The 21,431-nt window shown below is 47.2% G+C and overlaps 1 protein-coding gene across 4 annotated transcripts in view; it reads left to right on the top strand.

Annotated features, from left to right (window-relative positions):
• Positions 1-21,431, top strand: part of MIDEAS (mitotic deacetylase associated SANT domain protein) — a 664,701-nt gene that overhangs the window by 592,943 nt on the left and 50,327 nt on the right. For all 4 annotated transcript variants that reach the window (XM_086937252.1, XM_086937251.1, XM_086937250.1 and 1 more), the window contains 3 exons: positions 6,231-6,334; positions 14,917-14,992; positions 16,400-16,488. In XM_086937252.1, the coding sequence (XP_086793378.1) occupies positions 6,231-6,334; positions 14,917-14,992; positions 16,400-16,488 (269 nt within the window). The remainder of the gene's footprint in view (positions 1-6,230; positions 6,335-14,916; positions 14,993-16,399; positions 16,489-21,431) is intronic.

Here is a 21,431-nt window from a genome sequence, read left to right as displayed (position 1 = left end):
ACGAGCTGCACCTTTCATTGCTGCGGCCCGGCTCACCCAATTTCCTTCTCTCCCTTTCTCGCGCCGGGCAGCTAAGGTAAAAAGCATTTCAAGTGCCAAAGGTCTCGCATTACTAAAAGTTTGAGCTATTGGCGTTGCAAATAATACAATGCCAATAGCTCATACTTTCAGTAATGCAAGACCTATTGTATTGCAAATGCTTGTTATTCGTAGGTCAACAGGATCTGCTTATCTGGGGCCAGGGACTCTCCTAAATACTGAATTTAGGGGCATCAGTGGGGTCTGCTTCTCGCGCTGTCAGAGAAACCAGATTCACATACCTAAGCCAACAGGTGCTTTGAAGCTCCCCTTCCTTGGAATAATAATCTGCAGGTCATTCTGTGGGCGAAGCGCAAAGCACCCTCAGCCCGAGCAGGCTTGGGTTATGGCCCCCAGAGAGCAAAGGCCATCACCCTTCAGGGGTCAGACACTCGTCACTTGTTGATGAAAGCCAGTTAGTCAGCACCACAGGCTGGTAGGTTTTCAGGGGCACTTCTAATTTGCCCTCTGTGCCTGTATTACTAAATCCTACTTTGGTATCAGCGTGGGTGTATTAATACGAGATGCTTGATACCAAACATCCCTTTTTTCAGTGAAGCCATCATGTAGCTGGGGAACTAGTTTTCACCAGTGTTCGGCTCAAGTCTTAAAATGGCTTACCCATTCACTTGAGCTGGCAATAATAGAACTGACCTGTGCACTGACATATCTGCTCATGCAGCTATGCCCTCATTTGTAATATAAGGCACCTTGCCTTAGGTCTGTAAGACTTGCGATAGGGGTGACTTACAAATATTACTTGCAATGTTAGGGGAAATGGCACACAGGTAAGTGTATCATGTTGTGTTTTTATTTTTGGGTCTGCATCAAAACTTGCAGCCTTGCATGCGTTTGGTGAGAGGTCCCTTAGGGTGGCACAATTTGTGCTGCAGTCCTCCGGTCCTAGGTACCAAAGGTACTATTTACCTGGGACTTACAAAGTGTACTAAAGCTGTTCCTAATTGGGGAAAATAATTGCACAGTTTTGGGAAAGAGATCTGGCCCTGGGAACCTGGTTAGCCGTAACTCAGTGCACTTCCAGTCGAAATCGCAACAAATACTAGGCACACAAGTGGGGGTCACCATGTCAAACAGGGCACTTTCCTACACAAATGTAGTAAGTATTCACTAAGTTTGTATTAACGGATGAGCAGATTCGATTCTCCCGCCTTGAAACATAAAAAAGAAATCTGAAAGAAACAAGTTATAGATTCCTTACCTTAGAATTACTATCTCCAGGTGTCTGACTGGATCCGGAAAGGTTTTTCATCAGCAGTACCTCTGCACGTTGGAAGGTGGCGTTGGTCAGCTCTGCGTCCGTCGTCTGGATGACGTCGCGGCAGCTACTTAGATGCCGCCCTCGCGCGCTGACATCAGTTCTTTCTTTTTCCGCGCCAGCCAGTGCAGATCTGGAAGAGCAGCACCTCAGTCAGTTTTTGACTAATTTTTTATCGACTTTTGTTAACTTCTTTTTACGAGACTTCGACTCCGAAAAGGTGCACGAGGGATGCTCGGTTTCAAGGCCTGCGGTTCCAATCATCGCATGGTGTCGCTGACGGATTCACACTGGGTGTGTTTTTCTTTGCCTGGAGCGCTACCACAAGCCCAAGTCGTGCTCCCACTGCCGGTCGATGACGCGAAGGCTTTGCGGGCGCTGTCCCGAAAGCTGCTTGAACACAGGCAGTCGACTCCACGCCGTTCGAGGTCCTGGTCGAGAGTGAGGTCGAGGGACCGGTTACAGAGCCACCACCATTCGGGTTCGAAATCATCGAAGTCTTCGCACTCTGGGTCGGGTAACTCTAAGCATAAGAAGTCGAAGAAGCATAGTCGCTCTTCAACTTCTCCTTGTCGGTCGGCCGATCCGAGGAGGCACACTGGTGGTGCCGCTCCACGAGCGGAGATCGAAGGGTCGACTCAGTTTCCCTCCCTTTCCGGGACCCAGAGTGACTCCCGCCTAACTTCATACGTTCTACGAGGCGATGCATGCCATCTTTTGGTGGACCGACCCCACCGGCGCGCCTTCGGCCCCCGTGGATTCGGTTGGGGGCCTAGGTCTTCGCTCTCGGCGACTCCAGCGCCGCAAGCCCCCCTTGAATCCAGGCCTGGATCCGGATTGGCGCCAGTTGACCTTGTTACCCCTACACCGGCGCCGATTCCAACGGCACCACTACCGTGCTTGAAGCCAGTCGGCCCCCGGCCTCCATCCCGCCGTGGACATGTAGCCGTGCCGGTGGCGTCTGGCACCGGATCCGGTGGGAGGGGTCAGGTAACCCTTTAACTGACCAGTTGGACAGTGAACAGGACTGAAGAGAGGAACTGGGGGACACCAGTGGTTTGGACACCTCTCCTGACCTTGGCATGTCTCCCCCTACCGTGGCTACGGAGGAGGGAGAGTCATACGCAGTGGTGTTGTGTAGCACGGCCAAGGCTCTTAACCTCGAGCTTCCTACGGTGGCGGTCAGGACTAACCTCCTGAATGACGTGCTTCAACAGGCAGTGAGCTCTTCGGAGCCCCTGCTGCCGTTTAATGAGGCCCTCACAGGTGTTCTTTTGGGCATGTGGTCCAGGCCTAACACTGGGGCTCCCGTGGACAGGATGATTGCCCGACGCCACCGCCCAGCCTCGTGCGACCCCACTTTCCTCTCCAAACATCCCACCCCACAGAGTTTGGTAGTCCAAGCTTCCACTTCCAAGAGCACCTTCCCTAACGCTCCATTGGAAAGGGAATCCAAGAAGCTGGACCACCTTGGCAAAATGTTCTCTTCCGCCAGCTTAGGACTGTGGTCCGTAAACACTGCATGTCTCTTGGGCCATTATTCCCACTCAGTGTGGGATATGGTGGCGCAAGTGCTGCCTCAATGTCCGGAGGAGGCCCGGGCAGTGCTCTCCCAGACAGTTGCCGCCGGGAGGGATGCAGCAAAGTATACAATACGTTGTGGGCTGGACACCTCCAACACTCTGGGCAGGACCATTTCAACGTCTGTAGCGCTTCATCGCTACACCTGGATGAGGTCCACTGGCTTTTCAGGGAATGTCCAGAACACCTTGATGGACATGCCCTTTGATGGCCATCGCCTTTTGGCAACAAAGCAGACAACGCCCTAGAGCGCTTCAAGGACACACGGTCTACGGCCAAGTCTTTGAGCCTCTCCATCCTTCCTTACACAGGACAGTGGTCCCTAGTCAAAAGGATATTTTGCGAAATAAATATAGACTTAGATAGCAACAATATTCATTGTCCAGCCGGACAGTACTTAATTTCCGATAAGTAAAATACAAAAGGAATATGGTGTGATACAAGCAGGACACCAGCCGATGCCCAACTAACACACTTAGGAGAAAGACAAACAGGAATTTACAGGCAATTCAGGTAGTCTGTGTATCACAATTCACAATCAGACAATACAGTTAGCACACTATTGCTTGCGAACATTAGCATCATTCATATGCATAAAGTGTGACAAGGTCGACGACGTTTCGAACCCTATACTTATTCAGAGTTCATCTTCAGGACAAACAAAACATGCCTTCTTATTTGAAAAGTCTAAGATAACTTTTTTAGCCAATACTGCAGGGCTAGTATGGAATGCTGGGTAATCTTCACCCTAACGCGGACCGCATTGACGACCCGTTCCCTCCCCCTTGCCGCACTGCCCCTATCACGGTTGATTGCTGCCCGGCTAACTATCCGGCGGACTACCACGTTATTATTACTGGTTTTGTGCATTCCATACTAGCCCTGCAGTATGGGCTAATGTAAGTAACTTGTGCTTTAAATTGTCAATATTGCTCAAATTGTCTGCAAGTGCACAAGTGACCCTGGTTTACACAGTAGTATAGGAAAAGGACGTGCTCAAATATTATTCACTTAAAAGAAAATAATTAAAAAATACTAACCAAGAAAATAATTAAAAAATACTAACCAACATCCCCTTTTGACCTAGTGGATAAATACACCTACATGCGGTTTAAAAAATGCACTATTCTCTTGCACCTATAGAGAGGGGCTATGGAGAAATGAGGAACACTTTTGCTGGGGGGTAGAATCGAGGGAATTTGAGGAGGTGGTCATGGGATGGTGTCAAATAAGATTGTCACACCGGGCTCCAGCAGTGCTAAAGCTGGCCTGGGCCACATGTGTAAATGCTAAATGCTCCACAGTAAAGCAAAGCAGCAATTTGAAAACTCTTGTGTTTCGCAAAGGGCACTAGAAATTGAGAGAGCATTGTATATCACAAATGGGTGATGAAATGAATATAGAAAATTTCAGGGTTCAGTGAATGGCTCATATCTGCCATCATTGGCCATGGAGATCAGAAGTGCACCAGATAACACCACGCTTCTTCCAGCGACTAGATGTATATCAATCTATATCTATATCTATACTACTATTATAAAGAGAGAACTTGCACCTTTTGGCCAGGTAAACTCTGGAACCACAGCGCCAATCTATACACCCGATACATCTATGAAAATGTCAGGGTGTGTAGATGGACATAGGCTATATAAATGTAAAAAAAAAGTCAATCTAAAACATTACGTTTGTAAACAAAGTAGTCCCCTGAAAGTAGCGCCGGCCGGGACCTAGCGCTGGCCGCGACGCGTGTGATGACGACTAAGGAGGAGGGTGGTGCAGTGACGAGCGGCTGTGCAGTGAGGAGCGGCGGCACAGGTAAGGAAAGGGAAAGTGAGACTGTGATGCAGGGAGGAAAGAAGGAGGCACCAGTAAATGAAAATGTCGGGGCGGGAGGGGGGCACGAGTGAGTCTGGGCGGGAGGGGGGCGCGAGTTAGTCTGGGTGGGAGGGGGGTGCGAGTGAGCCTAGGTGGGAGGGGGGCGCGAGTGAGTCGGGCGGGAGGGGGGCGTGAGTGAGTCGGGGGGGGGGGGGAGTCGGTGCGGGAGGGGGCGGGGCGGGAGCGAGTGTACTTCCCCCAGCCCCTTCCTGCCCCAGGCAAATCGGGGCGGGCTGCTAGTACTATTATAAAGAGAGAACTGTGTCCTTTGAGCCAGGTAAACTCAAAGTACACCACCAATCACAACACCCAATACCGCGTTGGAAAGGAGAGGTCCAGGAGATGGACATAGGCTATACATCAACACACCATATACATGGGGGGGGGGGGGGGGGGGGGGGGGGGGAGTAGTCCGTATGGGCGTATGCATACAGTGATTAGACGCACGGCGTTCCGCGTCTCGTTACGTAAACGCGGCGTTCAGTGTCAGACAGGAGTGCTGGAAGGAGCAAGGGACCGACACCCGACATGCGGAAGTGCCCAGCTGATGGAGTGCCCAGCGCGGGGAGGAGCCATCGCACAATGCACATATTGTGAGTAAGTAGTATAGATTCACACTTTACATGTTTGACGGCGTGTAAGGAATCACACTTGACCGTGTTAGCAAAACGCTCTTTTGCGCTGAACGTGTAAATACAGCGGGCTGTGAGTGCAGACGATGCCATTTGCTTCTCAATCTTAGCTGGGGGGGAGCCTCAGACATGTAGACCCCGGCGCGCCCCACCGCAGCTTGCACCTCTTCACATTATCCGGGGGAATGTCTCCCATTCCAGTAAAATGTGCACCCCGCCACCTTAGGATCTGGCACCCTCTGACTGTTGCATGGCACTATCACCCAAAAACGATAACACCCTCACCCGCCGCAGAATCGCCACATCAACAGTCAAGTGAGCCCTCCTTCAGACAGAGCGGTACAACCCAACTGCACTTCGCCAACACCTGCAGGGTCATAACAACAGGGTGGGCAGGGGTGCCGAGCCACTTCAGCGGGCCTCGGTAAAGTATGGGTTCGGACAGGTACTTCAGAAGTGCACAGCAGATGAAGTGCCCAGCGCGGGAAGGAGCGGCGGGGAGGAGCGTGATGCTGGTGGGGGAGGAGCGGCGATGCTGGTCAGTACTCTCAAAGCCTACCCGGACAACGTCTGGACGGGCTGCTAGTTAATACTATTTTGATGTGACCGTTTTTTTTTTAATTCGGTTGTTTAATTTTTCTCTGGTGCTAGTGTCTCAATGCTGTCTAAAATGTCTTTTATGCTGCATTTTCGAGTTTTAGGACAAAATAATGTGAAAATGATCATGTTTGTTGTACCTCCATTCATTTTCCTAATTTGTGCCCTTTTTATCTCTACTCTAATCCCAGTTGAAGCATTATTGACGGCTGCCTGCTCCGGCATTCTCCCTGGGGCTGGCACCAATCAGGAATTGGCACTTCACTGTCTACACGAAGCAAAAGGAAATATCCTGGTAAGTGGGTCCTTTATTTGTTCTTTTAAATAACTTCGCTAAAACGATGTATTGCTGATTAGTGGACAAAAGTAAAACAGTGCATAGTTTAGGTGTCCTCTGTAACATTAATTTACGTTCCTCTTAAGGGCTTTGTTTGCAGTACTACTTAGAGCACCTTCTGTTAAATATCTAAAGATATGCAGTTCCTCTTGTCTGTGTCAGAGAGACACAAAATCAATAAACCAAGCCACCCCTGTTTGTAAATGCAAACTGGGTGACTCTGAGGGTGAGAGGGAGAGAAAGAGGAATTCCTTCTGTCGGAACTAGGGTCCTCACACACCCAGCGAACTAGGGGTCATGCTTCATCATATGGACCTGCTCCTCGTCAGGTCGTCGCTGCGCGGGCCACTAATGTTTTGTTACACTATTGTCTTCAGGGTATTTTTTTCTGCTAGTGAGTTCACAAGTAAAAAGATGGTACTGTTCCAGAGGTTTTCAGTCCAGCACAATTGCCAAGAACCAAAGAATTCTATATGAGATAGGCGATGTCTGCTACTTAAGTAGTTAGCACCTTATGCTGTAGATTAAAAAAAGGTTGTTTTTCCACGCAGTCTTTGACAATGGAAGGCCCAGATGAGATAATAAGTGTTTTAGAGGGGGCTACAGGCATTATTTTCCCTGCATTTCTTCAACATTTTAAGTGTATTGGATTATGGATAGCATACAGTTTAGGTTTGGTCATAGTAGCAACCATATCATTGTAACAGATATTGAGCACAAGGCTTGTAATTTATGCTTCCTGTTTGATCATAAATCTGAGTGCTGTGTTCTTTATTGAAGTCTTAAAGAGAAAATCACGCAAAGCACAGCATAGTGACTCAGATCGAGTTAACGTGGAAGGCTGGCTTTAGTGTCTCATTCGAAGGTGAGCGCTTGAGAGCACCAAAGAGGTGAAGAGAAAACATTTGTAGGACTCCCAATTTCAAAGGATATTTTGTCAACACTGAAAAGCCATCGGACAATGTCTCATGATGGTAACCCTTCAGAGCTGAAAGATTAGGGAAGATATGTATTCTGGGTCGAAAGACAAAGACTGACACAACTGAGCCAAAGAAGGTTGATTGGATTTCACATGATCCTGCTCGAGAAGCATGTCAGTATAAAAGCATCCTTTCACCCAGGAAACCTCCCAACAATTGACTAGGTTGTAAGGCTATAGGACAGTAGTTCTTAAACTTATGACTTATGTGAACCCCTGTTTACTCTTTTAAGGGACCCCTTCTGAATAATTATTGAATCCAGGGACACCCAACCCCCCCCAGAGTCATTACTGGAAGCCAGGGAACCAGGCCTAATCAATGATTTGAACTGCAAACCAATACAACAAACACAAGTATTCATCAAACAAATAATGAAATATTTGATTTAATTCACAAACCAATACTAAAAAAAAAGTTTAATTTTACTGGACAGAATTCAATTGCGGCTACTCATCCTCAGTACTATATTCTGTTTGATGCACTTGCACTCCTCCCACGAAACAATATGAGCATACTAACTTGTAGCCTCAAATTTCCTTTATATTTACAGAATGTTTTAAAACGTTACATTTTTCTTCTTGGTTTATATACACTTTAATGATCTGAACAAAAGTGGCCCTGCGCTCAAAAGAACAAATAAATAGTGAAAGGATGTTAGTGTCTATAATCCATCACAGAACAATTACATTTTTTTCTTCCCAAATGAAAAACGTTAGTCGGAGTTTTTGCTGCAGAAGAATGTTCCTTTTTATTCTTTTAATCCATAGTAATTCTTTAAAACCACAGCACACGTTTGACAAGACAGCCAACGGGTTTTGTCCCTCTTGGGACTTCTTCAGGGCTTTAGAAGTAAAAGACATAAACCATATGTTCTTTGGAGTTAATCCTTATGTGAGCAAGCAAAATCTTCGCAAGATAAGTAAATGGGATATGTATCTCCCAAAGACGTTTTGTGGCGTCCGGATCCAAGATCGATCTCCATAAAGAAAATAAATATTCTATTCCCCTATGCCATAAAAAGGTACACAGACTTTGCTTAATGGAGCAATAGAACAGATATGCAAAGAGAGAAATCAAGGGATTTACTCTATTTCCTCTGACCAAAAGCAGATCTAACAGTGTGCCTCTTATGTGCGTGAGTAGCAGTGTGCAAACACATGTCCATGTATGTGACTTTTACCATGTGTCTGTACCGTTGACTCAATTGGTGTGTCACTGCTTTATTTGTTCATTTGAACTTGGTTGTGATGCACCAGTTTATTATTATGGAGTCAACTGACAGTGCTCCTAGTTTAGGAAGTACGTGTTTCACACTGACTGTCAAATGTTTTACTGAATATGACGCAGAAGGTATTTGACAACTCCTTGAAAATGTGTCCCCATTTTAGCTTTCTAGACCAGTGATTCCCAAACTGTGGTCCGCAGGCCCCCAGGTGTATGGCCAGACTGGGAACAGCACCAGCCCTGGCCACGACCCCTCCGGCCCACAGAGGAAACGCCCGGTACCCGCTGTTGCCAGTGCAGCCCTGCCAAAGTGTCTGGGACACATTCCCAGGGGTTCCACAGGCAGCAGTTTTAAAGGCGCTGTAAAGTTCCTTGTATAATCAGCAGTTTTCGGGCAACAATACAAGTTTCAAGATAACTCCAGTGATTAATGTACTTGCTGGAGAGAGTTGGAAGTTTTGTCCAGTGACAGTTTTGACTCATCTAAGGTAGCGCAGATGGTTAATATCCCTGCTGCAATGTACTTGTGAGATTCATTCAAAAACTGTATTTTATGTACATAGCTCATTGGGTTGCTGCTTTTGGCACAGAGATTATTTTATTACTGTGCAGTTCATAAGTTACAATCGTAATCTAGCACAGTGAGGTATGAACTGCCATCAAAGAGCTGCATGCAAATTGCAGGATATGTTAGTAACTTATATTTTTTCCCAGTCTTTAATTATCCTGATGCTCCTAAAGAAATGTTAGTTTGGGTAGAAATACATTCTTATTATTAAAGTCAACGCTAACCACTATAATGTTCTAAATCCAGAGCTTGTGGTTCTGCAGACCAATCCCTATTAAAAATGACAACCAGTATGAATGACATGTGAATTCTTTGCCTTATGTAACATTTTCATTACAAACATTGCCATATCTTGGTGCACTGTAAGGTTATCATTTGCTATGCTTTAAGAACAAATACTAGTCAAAGTTTAGGGACAAATAGGATGTAGAATGCACAAGTTCCCCCAGATTTTCTTGGCGTGGGAGGCCACCAAAGACTCCTATCTACTTTTCAGGCTTACTCGCTGCACTTGGTGTGCACCCTACAGGGACTGGTCTGACAACATTTTCCAGGGCTGCTTTCGGTTTACAGCCCGGCCCTGGCAGGAGCAGAAGCCAAACATTGAAAAGATAGTCGCAGAGCAGCAACCTTTTCATAAACATTTTTCAATTTTTGCAAAAGATTTTCATATAAAATACTAAAATAATTAGTAATTAGAGTATCTGTTTGGTGTTTACACATTTTTTTTTTCCAATTCACTGTTTCAATGTTTGAAATGTATATCGTACAAATTGCTTGGGGGGGTCCCCTGCTTCCAGTAGTGACTCAATGGTGGTCCTCTGGAGTCAAAAGTTTGGGATCCACTGTTCTAGAGCACCAACCATAAATTCTACAACCAAATTTTATTTATTTACTGCAAGAATGTTTAAAGTTTGTGTAGTTTAAGCTTGTTTTAAATAGGAAAAAAAAGTTGTCCTAATTAAAACTAAACGTTAACTTTTTTCTTTGAATATGTACATACAGCAGAGTGCTAGCTATGCATTCCTTCCTATTTTAAGTTTGTTTGGTAGCACGTGCATAGAAACAATACATGCCTTGCCCCCACACATCCGTTTTGGGTTGCAATGCACTTTTTAAAAGTGTGTTGATAGGTTCGGTATGCATTTTCAATGGATGTTTAGGAAGCTTATCCTGCTGCTGTTTTTTTCATGTGGATTTGCCTCTGCGTCTGGACGTTATGTGTTTGAGATGTGCAGGCAGTAACACCCTCTGTTATTACAATTGGTGCAGAGCTCAGCCACGGCTGGCCCTGCCTCGTAACGTGCTGCGTTTGTCCAGTGTGATTGTTTCTTCTTGACCCAGTCTGTGTTGCCAGGCATTGCTAGAGGCGCTCCGTGAAGACGGAGGTTTCTTAGGAGACGAGTCCCCGTCAGGGCAGGCAGAAGCCTGGATGTTCTATTCAGTGCTTGCTTTTGAATTCAGAGGGGGCGAGAATGGGCGCGCGAGAGAGCAAATACTCCGTGCATTTATAGCAAAGACTTAGTGCATTTAAGTGATTTATATCTAGACTAATCTGTTCTCTTTGGTTTCTTTATGCGCCTGCACGTGATGACCAGCAGAGTTACAATAATTCATCTTTCTGCTCTTTTCTAAAAAACATTTTGGTTGGCGCTTCGCAGTATTATGTTGTAATTGTTAAAAATTCACGGCTTAACTAATGTGCTTACTTTATCTCGGGCTCAAACACTTAAAGTTTGTCTCAGCCTTGCTAATGAGCTCCCTGCCAGAAACCTGGCCGGCAGCCGAGCTTTAACTTCTCGTCGATGGTTTCTGTACCGTTGCTGTACCAGTTTCACTTTCACGAACTGTACATGCCTTTGTGCACGTTGCTTGTGTGTAAATGTAATGTAAATGTGGCGTATTTGTATAGCGCGAACAGTGACCCGGAGGCATCCCGGTGCTTGTACTCCTACCACAAGGGAACCCCTCCTGGCTTTTCCTTGTGGGGTGTCCACTCCTGGGCATCCCATGGTGAAACCAGGCATCCCTTGTGTATCGGGGGCCGTTGTGGAGACTAAGCAAGCTATTGCCCAGAGTTGCAGCGTGGGACCCAAGCTTAGAATCGGCACTGAGGCGAGAATATCCGGTCAGAGGAATTTAAGCCCGAAACCCGCCGAGGCGGGAATTGAACCCTGGTCCCTGGCCAGCGTTCTGCATCAAGGTCTGCCGCTCTAAGCATTGAGCCACACTCCTCCACTCTCTCTTATACATGCTATAGTATATTCCCTTACAGGTCGGGTATTAAGTTTTTTTTTTTTTTTTAATTGGACATTGTTTTCAGAAATGGAAAGATGCGCCCAGTATTCCTTCGCATACAAAATTGTTATCTTGAGCAGTGATACAAACAGGATTGCTGTCATTCAAGTACTGCGCATATCTTCCATTACCGGGCGCTGGCGCTCTGAAGTAACAATTTAATAAAACTAACAAAACATGAGAATCTACTAGAACTACTAAACACAAGAATGGGCCTATCTGGAACTGTCCTCAAGTGGTTCACTTCCTTTCTTCACAACAGGTCGCAAAAATTCAAGAGCAACAACCTGATGTCCTCGCCAATACCTGTAACGCTAGGCGTCCCCCAAGGATCTTCTCTATCCCCAACTTTGTTCAACCTAGTCATGGAGCCTCTCACCACCTTGCTACAAGCATCCAATGTACGCTTTCACATGTACGCTGATGACACCCAACTTTACCTCAAATTACAATCACCCAATGACATCCTGCTCCTGAACACAACGATCAGTTGCACCCAATCCTGGCTTGCCGATAACCACCTCAAACTCAATGCCCTGAAAACAGAGTTCCTTCTGATCTCACCTCCAGCTAAGATATCAACCACTCAACATTGGCTTAAACTCCTAACCGCACTCAATGTCCAACCCACCATCGTGGACTCAGCAAAATCTTTAGGCATAACACTCGACACTAATCTCAACATGCAGCAACATATCAGCAAGGCAACAAAGGGAGCGAACTTCCAGATCAATACTCTGAGGAAACTCAAACCCTACCTCCCGGCCAAAGACTTCCAAACTGCAGTACAAGCACTAGTCATCCCACAAATTGAATACGGCAGCACCGCCCTCTGCGGACTCCCCCTAACTACAACCGCACCACTAAAAGCTTCTCTAAATGCTGCAGCGAGACTCATCACTGGGTCAAAAAAGTACTCCCACATTACCCCTGACCTGAAATCCCTGAATTGGCTGCCTTTTGAAGGCAGAATACAGCTGAAAATCGCCCGCATGACACACAAGGCGGTACACCTAAACTCACCCGGCTACCTCGCTCAGAAGTTGACAATCTCTGGGGGAATTAGAAACACGAGAGGCACAAACAATCTCCTGCTAAAACCTCGAAGATTTCGGAAGGAAAAAACATACAAGCGCTCCTTCTCAGGAATGGCGCCTAGGATATGGAACTCACTCCCTCCCGAAACCAGGCTGATCTCCTCCACTACACTCTTTAAAAAAGAAGTAAAAGCTATCCTCATGGCTAAATACACTTGAGCTGCTATCTCGAATCCCATTAACACCTTGCACCGTTCTGTATTACATGTTTGATTCTTGACTTATTTGTATGAGTTGTTGTATCATCCACATGAGTGGTTGTGTCACTTAGTAGTACTATTATACTGTGATTTATTGAGTTACTCGTCTGAATATGCTCCCCCTTGCACCCTTCTATGTAAAGCTTGATTTGCCTGTTTGACTGTGCTCCCTCATGTACCCGTCTATGTAAAGCGCTCTGATATCTGTGAAGATCTTGTTTGCGCTATATAAAACTCTTTAAATAAATAAATAATAAATAAAATTCTTAGCAAAACTGCCACATTTACAAGCATTGGCAAAGCCATCTTCTGGCGATAATGTGCCAGAACACCTGCAAAAATGCTCTTTATCACAACAGAGCCTGCCCTATTGGCTTTGCCAGTGCGGAGGAAGAACATAGCTAAAGGGGTGTTTTTGTATAGAATGACTGGATGAGAGAGAGAAATTAAGGTGGAAAACAGCTTGATAATTGAGTGTACTTTTCAGATGTAAAGTGGCCCCTTTGGCATACCAACGAGAGCACTTCTTTGAAGGTGGAATAATACACCATATAGCCAAAAGCACGAGGTCAGAGTAATGCTTCTCTGGGTGGAGCCAAAACACATTCTCTGTAAATTTAAAATAATTTGTAATAGTGTCAATGACAGCTACATTGTCAAGTCAGACATACTATGAACGAAAATTGTAGTTTCATACTGTGCAGACATCCGCCATCTAGTGGCTCATATGTGAATTACACGTTTCCTCTAGGGTTGCTTTGTGACCACAAGGAGTTGCCTGTTTTTTTTTGGTTTTTTTTTGCGCAAAATTCTAAATCCATGAGTAATACGTTGACGTTGCATTATTGCTGCCCTGGGTATTTCTTGCTTTCTGTGCACACCTTTAAAAGAACATGAATGTTTTCCCCATGTTATTCGAATGGAATTGTTATTTGGATAAGATGCAGTAAGTACATTGTTCTTACCAAGAATTAGAATGATGTGCGGTTTGCAGCAGGTGGGATCTTTTACTAGAAAATAACAGGCACCTCTAGTAGAACAGCACGGAATTATTCCCCCCACCCTCCCCCTCCCCCCCCCCCCCCCCCCCCCATATTTCCTCTAGCAAGGCAGGAGGTAAAACCACTCTCTCAGAGTTCTATACGATGTGTTCGTTGTGTGTACTAATTTCAGTCTGAATTACAAATGTGAACCTATCCTGAAAGTATAAGCAAATAATCTGCACATTTAGCTGCCACATAAGCACATTTGGCTGTCAAGGTATAACCACATAGGCTCGTGTAGTTCACGCCAGGGTAGGAACAATACTGGAACCATTTTTTATTTAGGTTGAGTGTTTAGATTGCAAACAATACAATTTTCAGTATTTAGGGACGTGGCTTCTTTGCACATGCCAAAACTGGATATTATGTTCATACCCTGGCTGGCCTGACGCATTTGATATTCTCCCTGGTCAGTTTTAGTTTTCTAATAGACAAGATCTGTTCTTATGAATAAAGATGAAGGTAAGGCTATCCTTTTACATTTTGTCTATATGGCAATGTGGAGAAGTTGGCAAAGAAGCCCATAGGAGGTCCTTCGCACTCTGAACTAGGCTATTGTATGGAAATACAAGTGCATCTTTCAGCTCGGATGGAAGAGATTTTTGGGTATACACCTCGCCAGTGTTTGAATATTTGAATGTTGTGTGCATTGAAATATTAGACATCAGTCATTAGAATGGTTTAGTTGCATCACCTCCTCGCTAGCTTGAAGAAGAATCCCGAAACAAGGAAACTCATTCTCTGCTGACAGTGTTTTAACACCTAAAGATTGTTAATTAAAATTAACATCAGGTAACTACATTGGAAAGCAATCTACTTAGTTGCGGAGTTGTGGAGTGGGAGCCTACTCTAGCAGGATGCATGGTGTATGAAGTGCTGAAGCTGTGAGACTATATTATTAACACATTGTAGTCACGGTGCAAATGCCCTTCGCATTATTGGAGTACAAGGGAGATTCTGTGTATCCTCCGTGTGTAGAAAAGGATCTGCTCTGGACAAGAACGTGCATGCTGCTAGCATGTGCTTCTCAACTCGATTCTGTACATAATGTAATCGCTGGAACATCCCTTCTGCTTTCCTTTGTTTTGTTGACTTTCTCTGAAACACAAACACTTCTCTTTTCTGCCTAGGCTGCTCTGACGAGACTTCTGGTGAAAAGGCCCAGACGACCATTGAACCACCCTTTGGCAGCATATCACTACACAGGTACGTAAAGCGTCCAAACAGACACGTCCATGGGAGTTCATACAGCTTTATCTTGCAGGCATATTGGCGCTTTACAATGTAAACTGATGACTAACATTTCTCCTACTGAACAGTGCAAAAATCGTTTGCTAAAGCTTTAATATTGGTGAAGCAAACTGAGACCTTGCGTGCTTCCAACCCTGCTTTCCCCTTTGTCTTTTGTTATTTTGAACAAAATGCATTGGAATTGTTCCTTGATCCCATTGTCATTAGCACACAATTGTGATGATTTCCGTTCCGTAAGGGTTTCACCAACATACAATCGTAATTTTCTGCATTGTACCACTTTCTTTCTCTTCCACATTGCCTAACAAGTCTTTTCATCTGAGTTCTAAATGTATATAATGTAGTTGTAGGAAACTGAGTTACAAGTTGGAGGATGGGGTGTGGGGGAGGGAGTGGGTGAAACGTTATTCAAGCAGCACCCACAATTCTTGTCAGGATGAAACATAAGCAAACCCCAAGTTAACACTGGCCTTAATCATCTGGTAACTTGGCACAAAGCAGTGAGGCTTAACTTAGAGGCAGTGTGTAAAGTATTTTATGCAGCAGTTCAAACAGTAATTAATGAAAAACACACAAGCAAAATCCCACACAAGTCTAGGAAAGTAGGGTAACATTTTATTTGAGTGCAAAAGCAAAAAAACAATTAGCAGAATCGGAGATATGCAATTTTCAAGAAAAATGTGCCTACATATCATCACTGGCTGACGTTGTTTAGACTTTTCACTTTAAATTTGCTTTTTCGTTCCCGGGGGCACAGCAGCAGGATATATCTGTATGTGTGACAACTATTCAATGCAAAGCCCCGTCCATTTATCTTTGTTTTGCCCATTTTATCAAGATCCAAGACACCGTTCTTTGTGCCATTGCTGCACAAGTCCAATGTTAGACGGCATAAGGATGCTTTAATATTTATGCAGTCTTAAGGCTCACCTGAAATCTGTTCTGCAGTCTTAAAGTTTGAGATCAGTGTTTTACAATAGAAAGAATTTTGAATTTTAAGGGTTATTTTAGACATGATTTAGTCCATCTGACTTGGCACTTTTAAATATTTTATCTTAGAATTGTTTGGAAATTGGGTATTTATAATTTTGTACTAGATTACATTTCTAATCCTTATCTTTCCATTTTCTGTGTGCTTTTACATGGTCTTGTGTTGAATAACGTTTACTTTGACCGACTGCCTGGCATTTACCTTGCCTCTTGCATCTGATTAGAGTCACATTGAATAGACTCTGGGATCGAATTCAAAGTGATTAGGATGAAGTAAATTGTTTACATTCTAAATTCTATTGGAAGGTGTAAGTGTTTGGCATTTACAATTTACTCACTTTTAAAGTTCTGACTTTTGTTGCCTCTTTCCAGGGTCAGACAGGTGGACCACCACAGAGAAGAAGCTTTTCAACAAAGGCATTGCAATCTACAAAAAAGACTTCCTCTTGGTGCAGAAACTAGTAAGTTGCTTGATTTCTTGTTCTGAATTATTCCACACTTGGACATTGTTTCTGTTTTTCTTTGATCATTACCAGGACATATAGGATTTAGTCAACTTACTCACTGCCTGTTATGCATACTGACATCTAGGGCAGCAGCAAGGGACCGCCACTTATGTCTGCAAGTTTCTGTTCGGTGCTCCAGCTATGGTTCAGGGTATTCTGTTTCCATCGTTAACCTCCAGGTGTTTTTTGGCCTGCCTTTTTTCTGTTTGCCTTCTTTGTTTTAGAGGAGAGCTATTGTTCTGATGGACTCTTGTTCTTTTCTGATGGTGTGTCCTATCCTCCATCTTTTTCTCATAAGGATGGTGTCCGTTCTCTTTTGCTTGCATCTGGTCAGTAGTTTCTGGTTTTTATATGGGTTGTAGCCAGAAACCACACACAATATTTATCTGGTTACTGGTGTGAAAGGCTGACAGTTTGGGGGTGTTGCTTTTTCTCATCTGTCATAATTCTAAAACGCTCAAGAGTGGACAGAACTCCGCTCTGGTAAAGTCTCAGCCTCGTGTTGGTGCTGTACTGAGATGACTCCACATGTTCAGAATCCTTTAGGTATTCCTGGCCAAGTTCAATCTGCTTTTGATGCTGCTGTCTACCCCTCCATCATGTCTGATTGCACTGCCTAGGTAGGTGAACTCTTCAGTCAAGCCTAGTTCCTCTCCCTCTTGATTGATGAAGGGTTTGGGGTGTTCAGTGAATGACTTCTGACTTCTTAATGGTGAACTTCTGGTCCACTTGCTATGCATAGATGTTGTGCGGGTGTCCGCTTATTTCAGGTTCTCCTATGTGGAGAATGAGGTCCATCTGATGCCTCCGGCTCTATCTCTAGCTGTGCATTGCATCACCCAGTCGATGACTGGGTTTAAGAGCAAAGTTGACAGGCGTCCCTGTCTCACCTCAGTCTTGATTGTGAAGCTATACTCACTATCTCCCACCTGGCAGATAACATTATCAGAGAAGCTCTTGATGAGGATAACGATCTGCTGTGGCATGTCCTAGGCTCTCCGTATAGGGCAGAGGCTGTAACTATGGATGCTGTCAAAAGCTTTCTCAGAATCAATTAAATGAATGTATAGTTGTCTCTGCCACTGTGTGCACTGCTCTATGACGTTGTGTGAAGTAAGGATCTGACCATCAAATCCTCAGCCCTTGCGGTACCCAGCCTGTCCTTTTCTTAATTGCTTATCCACTGTATCACAGATGTTCTGTATAAAGATTTTTGCCAGGATTTTTACCCAGGATTGACAATGGGGTGATTCCACGCCAGTTGTTACAGTTGGTTAATGCTCCCTTCTTTGGAATCTTGATGATGATGCTTTGGTTCCAGTCATCTGGTATTTTCTTTCCCTCCCAAATTGATGTAAAAAATGGTTGGAAGATCTTGGCTGATGTTTCAGGATGTGCCTTAAACATTTCTGCTAGAGTGAGCCACAAGCGCATATTATAGAGAAACCATACCTTCAAGTGCATAAAGATAGGATAGTGTTGAGAACTAATCCTAGATAAATCAGCTTTAATGTTTATCAAACTAGAAGACTGCGTGTGTCCAAAGCCTAAATAAACCAACAGAAAGGGCACAACACCCACTAGATGTCAAGAGCTCCATCATGTATTACAAACTAGTAGCCCGCCCGACCTTGTCCGGGTGCTTTCAGGCTTCCCCCTACCCCCGCCTGCCCCGACATTGCCCAGCAGCCCGTGCCCCCCTTCCCCCCCCTCGCCCCTTCCCCGCCTGTCGCCTGGAGGTGTTAGTCTCCTGACCCCGCCTGCCCCGACATTGCCTTTAGTAACTCCCCGTCCCCCGCCTGGGCTGACACCCGCCTGCTTACCTCATTCTCCGCTCCTGAGTGCAGGTCCTCGCCGCTCTGCTCCTCACCGACTGTCCGCCGCCGCTCCTCCCCCGCGCCATGTCCGCCTCTCCGCTGGTCTCTCACCACCGCTGGCCTGTCCGCTGCAGCTCATGTGACCGCTCCTCCCCCGCGCCATGCCCGCCGGTCCTCTGACGCCGCTCGTCGACGTGAGCACTTACATCGCGGCCGGCGCTACTTTGGGGGCAGTCGTCCCGCACCATTCACGGTCCATGTCGAGGAGAAGGTCGAAGGACCGATCGCGGGGCCACAGTCATCGAAGCTGCGCAAGTCCACACCATTCGTCGGGCTCCAAGTCCTCCGGTAAGAGGCACAAGAAGTCAGAGACTACATCGCTCTTCCGACTCCCCCCCCCCCCCGACGCTCGCGCGACGAGGCCGGGGGTTCGGGCGACACCGCCCACGCGGCTCCGCGCCGCTGCCAGCTCCATACCCGCCGGTCCCTGGGCTGAACGCGACGCCGGAGAAGATTGATGCCTTCCTCATGGCCATGAGGTCGCTCTCCTCAGTCGAGTCCCGCGGTGGTGCCTTCAGGCCCCGCAGCACCGACTGGACCGACTGGGAGCCTAAGCGGGCGCCGGGGCGGGTGCTTCGGCCTGGCGCCGTCGACGACTCCAGTCCCGATGCCGCAGGGCCCCACCGGATCCGGGTCGCCGTTGGTCGACCTTACGACCCATCCGCCGGCGTCGTCCCCGATCCCTCCCTCGGTCCGGATCCGGTGTCGCTCGATGCCGCACTCGACGCCGAGAGAAGAGAAATTCTTCTATGATCAGGCCCCATCCTTTGAACCTGACTATCAGGAGATGGGAGGCAAGGGGGAGTGGGAGGGGTCCGAGGACCCTCTGGCACGAGAGTGCCAGTCGTTTCAGGACTGGGCAGTGGATCTAGGGGAGGCCAGTGGCTTGGACACTTCACCCGACACTGGCTTTGTCTCTTCTCCTACCGTGGCTACGGAGGAGGGGGCTGCTTACAGCGTGGTGCTGACGAGGGCGGCCAAGGCCTAGAGTCTTGAGCTCCCTGTCGCGTCCGTGAGGACTAAACTCCTCACCGAGGTCCTTAAACCGCAGGCAAGCTCTTCGGAGCCTCTACTGCCGTTTAATGAGGCCCTTACTGACGTTCTGTTAGGCACTTGGTCTAGGCCGGCTACAGGTCCTCCTGTAGATCGGAACTTGGCAAGGCGCCACCGCCAGGCCCCGGGCAACCCTAGCTTCTTGTAACCCAGAGAGCCTGGTTTTTCAGGCCTCTAACTCCCAGACCACATTCCCGACTGCACCACCTGATCGGGCATCCAAAAGGTATGAGCAGTTCGGTAAGAAGCTGTTCTCCTCACTTAGTTTGGGGTTGCGGTCGGTCAACACCTCTTGCCTTTTCGGCCGTTATACCCACTCTCTGTGGGACACGGTCGCGGACGTGCCTCCAGCTTGCCCGGAGGAGGCCCGGGTCAAACTCGCTCAAGCTCTTGCGGAAGGGCGGGATGCAGCACGGTATTCTAACCGATGAGGGCTGGATACCACGGACCCGCTGGGCAGGGCGATTTTCACGACGGTGGTGGGTCGCCTCCACGCCTGGCTGAGGTCTGCCAACTTTTCGGCTGATGTCCAGAATTCCCTCATGGAGGGAATTACCAGCCTTAAGTGGCGCCTGTCTGGTGTTCACGAAAGTGATGGCGGTCCATCTGCACAGTTTAGGGGTGTTAGTCTTCCCCTATCTCGACGACTGGTTGTTAAAGGCGGGCTCGCCCCAAACAGTCGTCAATCACCTCCAGACTACGGCCGACCTCTTGCACCTGCTGGGGTTCTCCATCAATGTGCCAAAGTCACACCTGTGTCCCTCTCAGAAGCTCCTCTTCATCGTAGTAGTTCTGGACTCGGCGCAGTTTCTGTTTTATCCTCCTGAACAGCTGGTTCGGGATATTCAGGCTCTGATTCTGATCTTTCGGCCTTTATCCTGAGTCTCGTTCCGGTTGACGCTGGGGCTGATGACTTCCTGCATCCTTCTGGTTCATCACGCCAGGTGGCGGATGCGGGCTCTGCAGTGGGTCCTGAAGTTTCAGTGGCCCAGCATCAGGGCAACCTGTCCGACCACGTCCTGATCTCGGAGGGCACTGCGAGACAGTTGCAGTGGTGGCTCACGGATCACAATTGGGTCAACCGCAGATCCCTCTCCCTATCCCAACAGGAGCACGTAGTAGTGACGATGCGTCCCTCCTGGGCTAGGGGGGCCACATGGGAGAGGCGGAGATCAAAGACCTCTGGTCTTCGGCGGAGTCCCGGCTCCATATCAACCTTCTGGAGCTGCAGACGATCCGACTTGCACTTAAGGCATTCCTTCCCTCTGTCCGGGGAAGTGTGGTGCAGGTGTTCACTTTTTAACACCACCGCCATGTGGTACTGCAACAAACAGGACGGGGTGGGGTCGTGGACCCTTTGTCAGGAGGCTCTGCGCCTCTGGCTGGGACACCTAGGCGTCACCCTGGTGGTTCAACACCTGGCAGGTTCCCTGAACGCCAGGACGGACGAACTCAGCCGCCGGTGCAGGATTGATCACGAATGGCGTCTGAACTCTGACTTGGCGCAAGGTCTCTTTCAGTGATGGGGAGAGCCTTGTTTAGATCGATTCGCCACCGAAGAGAACGCGCAATGTCATCAGTTCTGCACGTTGGAATTTCCAAGGCGGCACTCGCTCGGAGACGCTTTTCGTCGCGAGTGGAGCTGCGGTCTATTATACGCCTTTACACCTATACCACTTCTGGCCAGAGTGCTGAAGATCAGGCGCGACCGGGCCCAAGTCATCCTTGTGGTTCCGGACTGGGCACGAAGATACTGGTATCCCGAGCTACTCAGTATGTCAGTCAATCCCCCTATTCGTCTGCCTCTTCAGGAGCACCTTCTGTCGCAGCAGCAGGGGACGGTCCTCCACCCGAACCTGTCCAGTCTCCACCTCCATGCGTGGAGATTGAGCGGCGACAGTTGAGGCCATTTGAATTGTCTCCTGAGGTCTGTGATGTGATTCTGGCAGCCAGGCGTCCCTCCACAAA

Source organism: Lissotriton vulgaris, chromosome 9 (genome assembly GCF_964263255.1).
Source record: "Lissotriton vulgaris chromosome 9, aLisVul1.2, whole genome shotgun sequence".
NCBI lineage: Eukaryota > Metazoa > Chordata > Amphibia > Caudata > Salamandridae > Lissotriton > Lissotriton vulgaris.
This window is presented reverse-complemented; position numbering and strand designations above follow the sequence as displayed.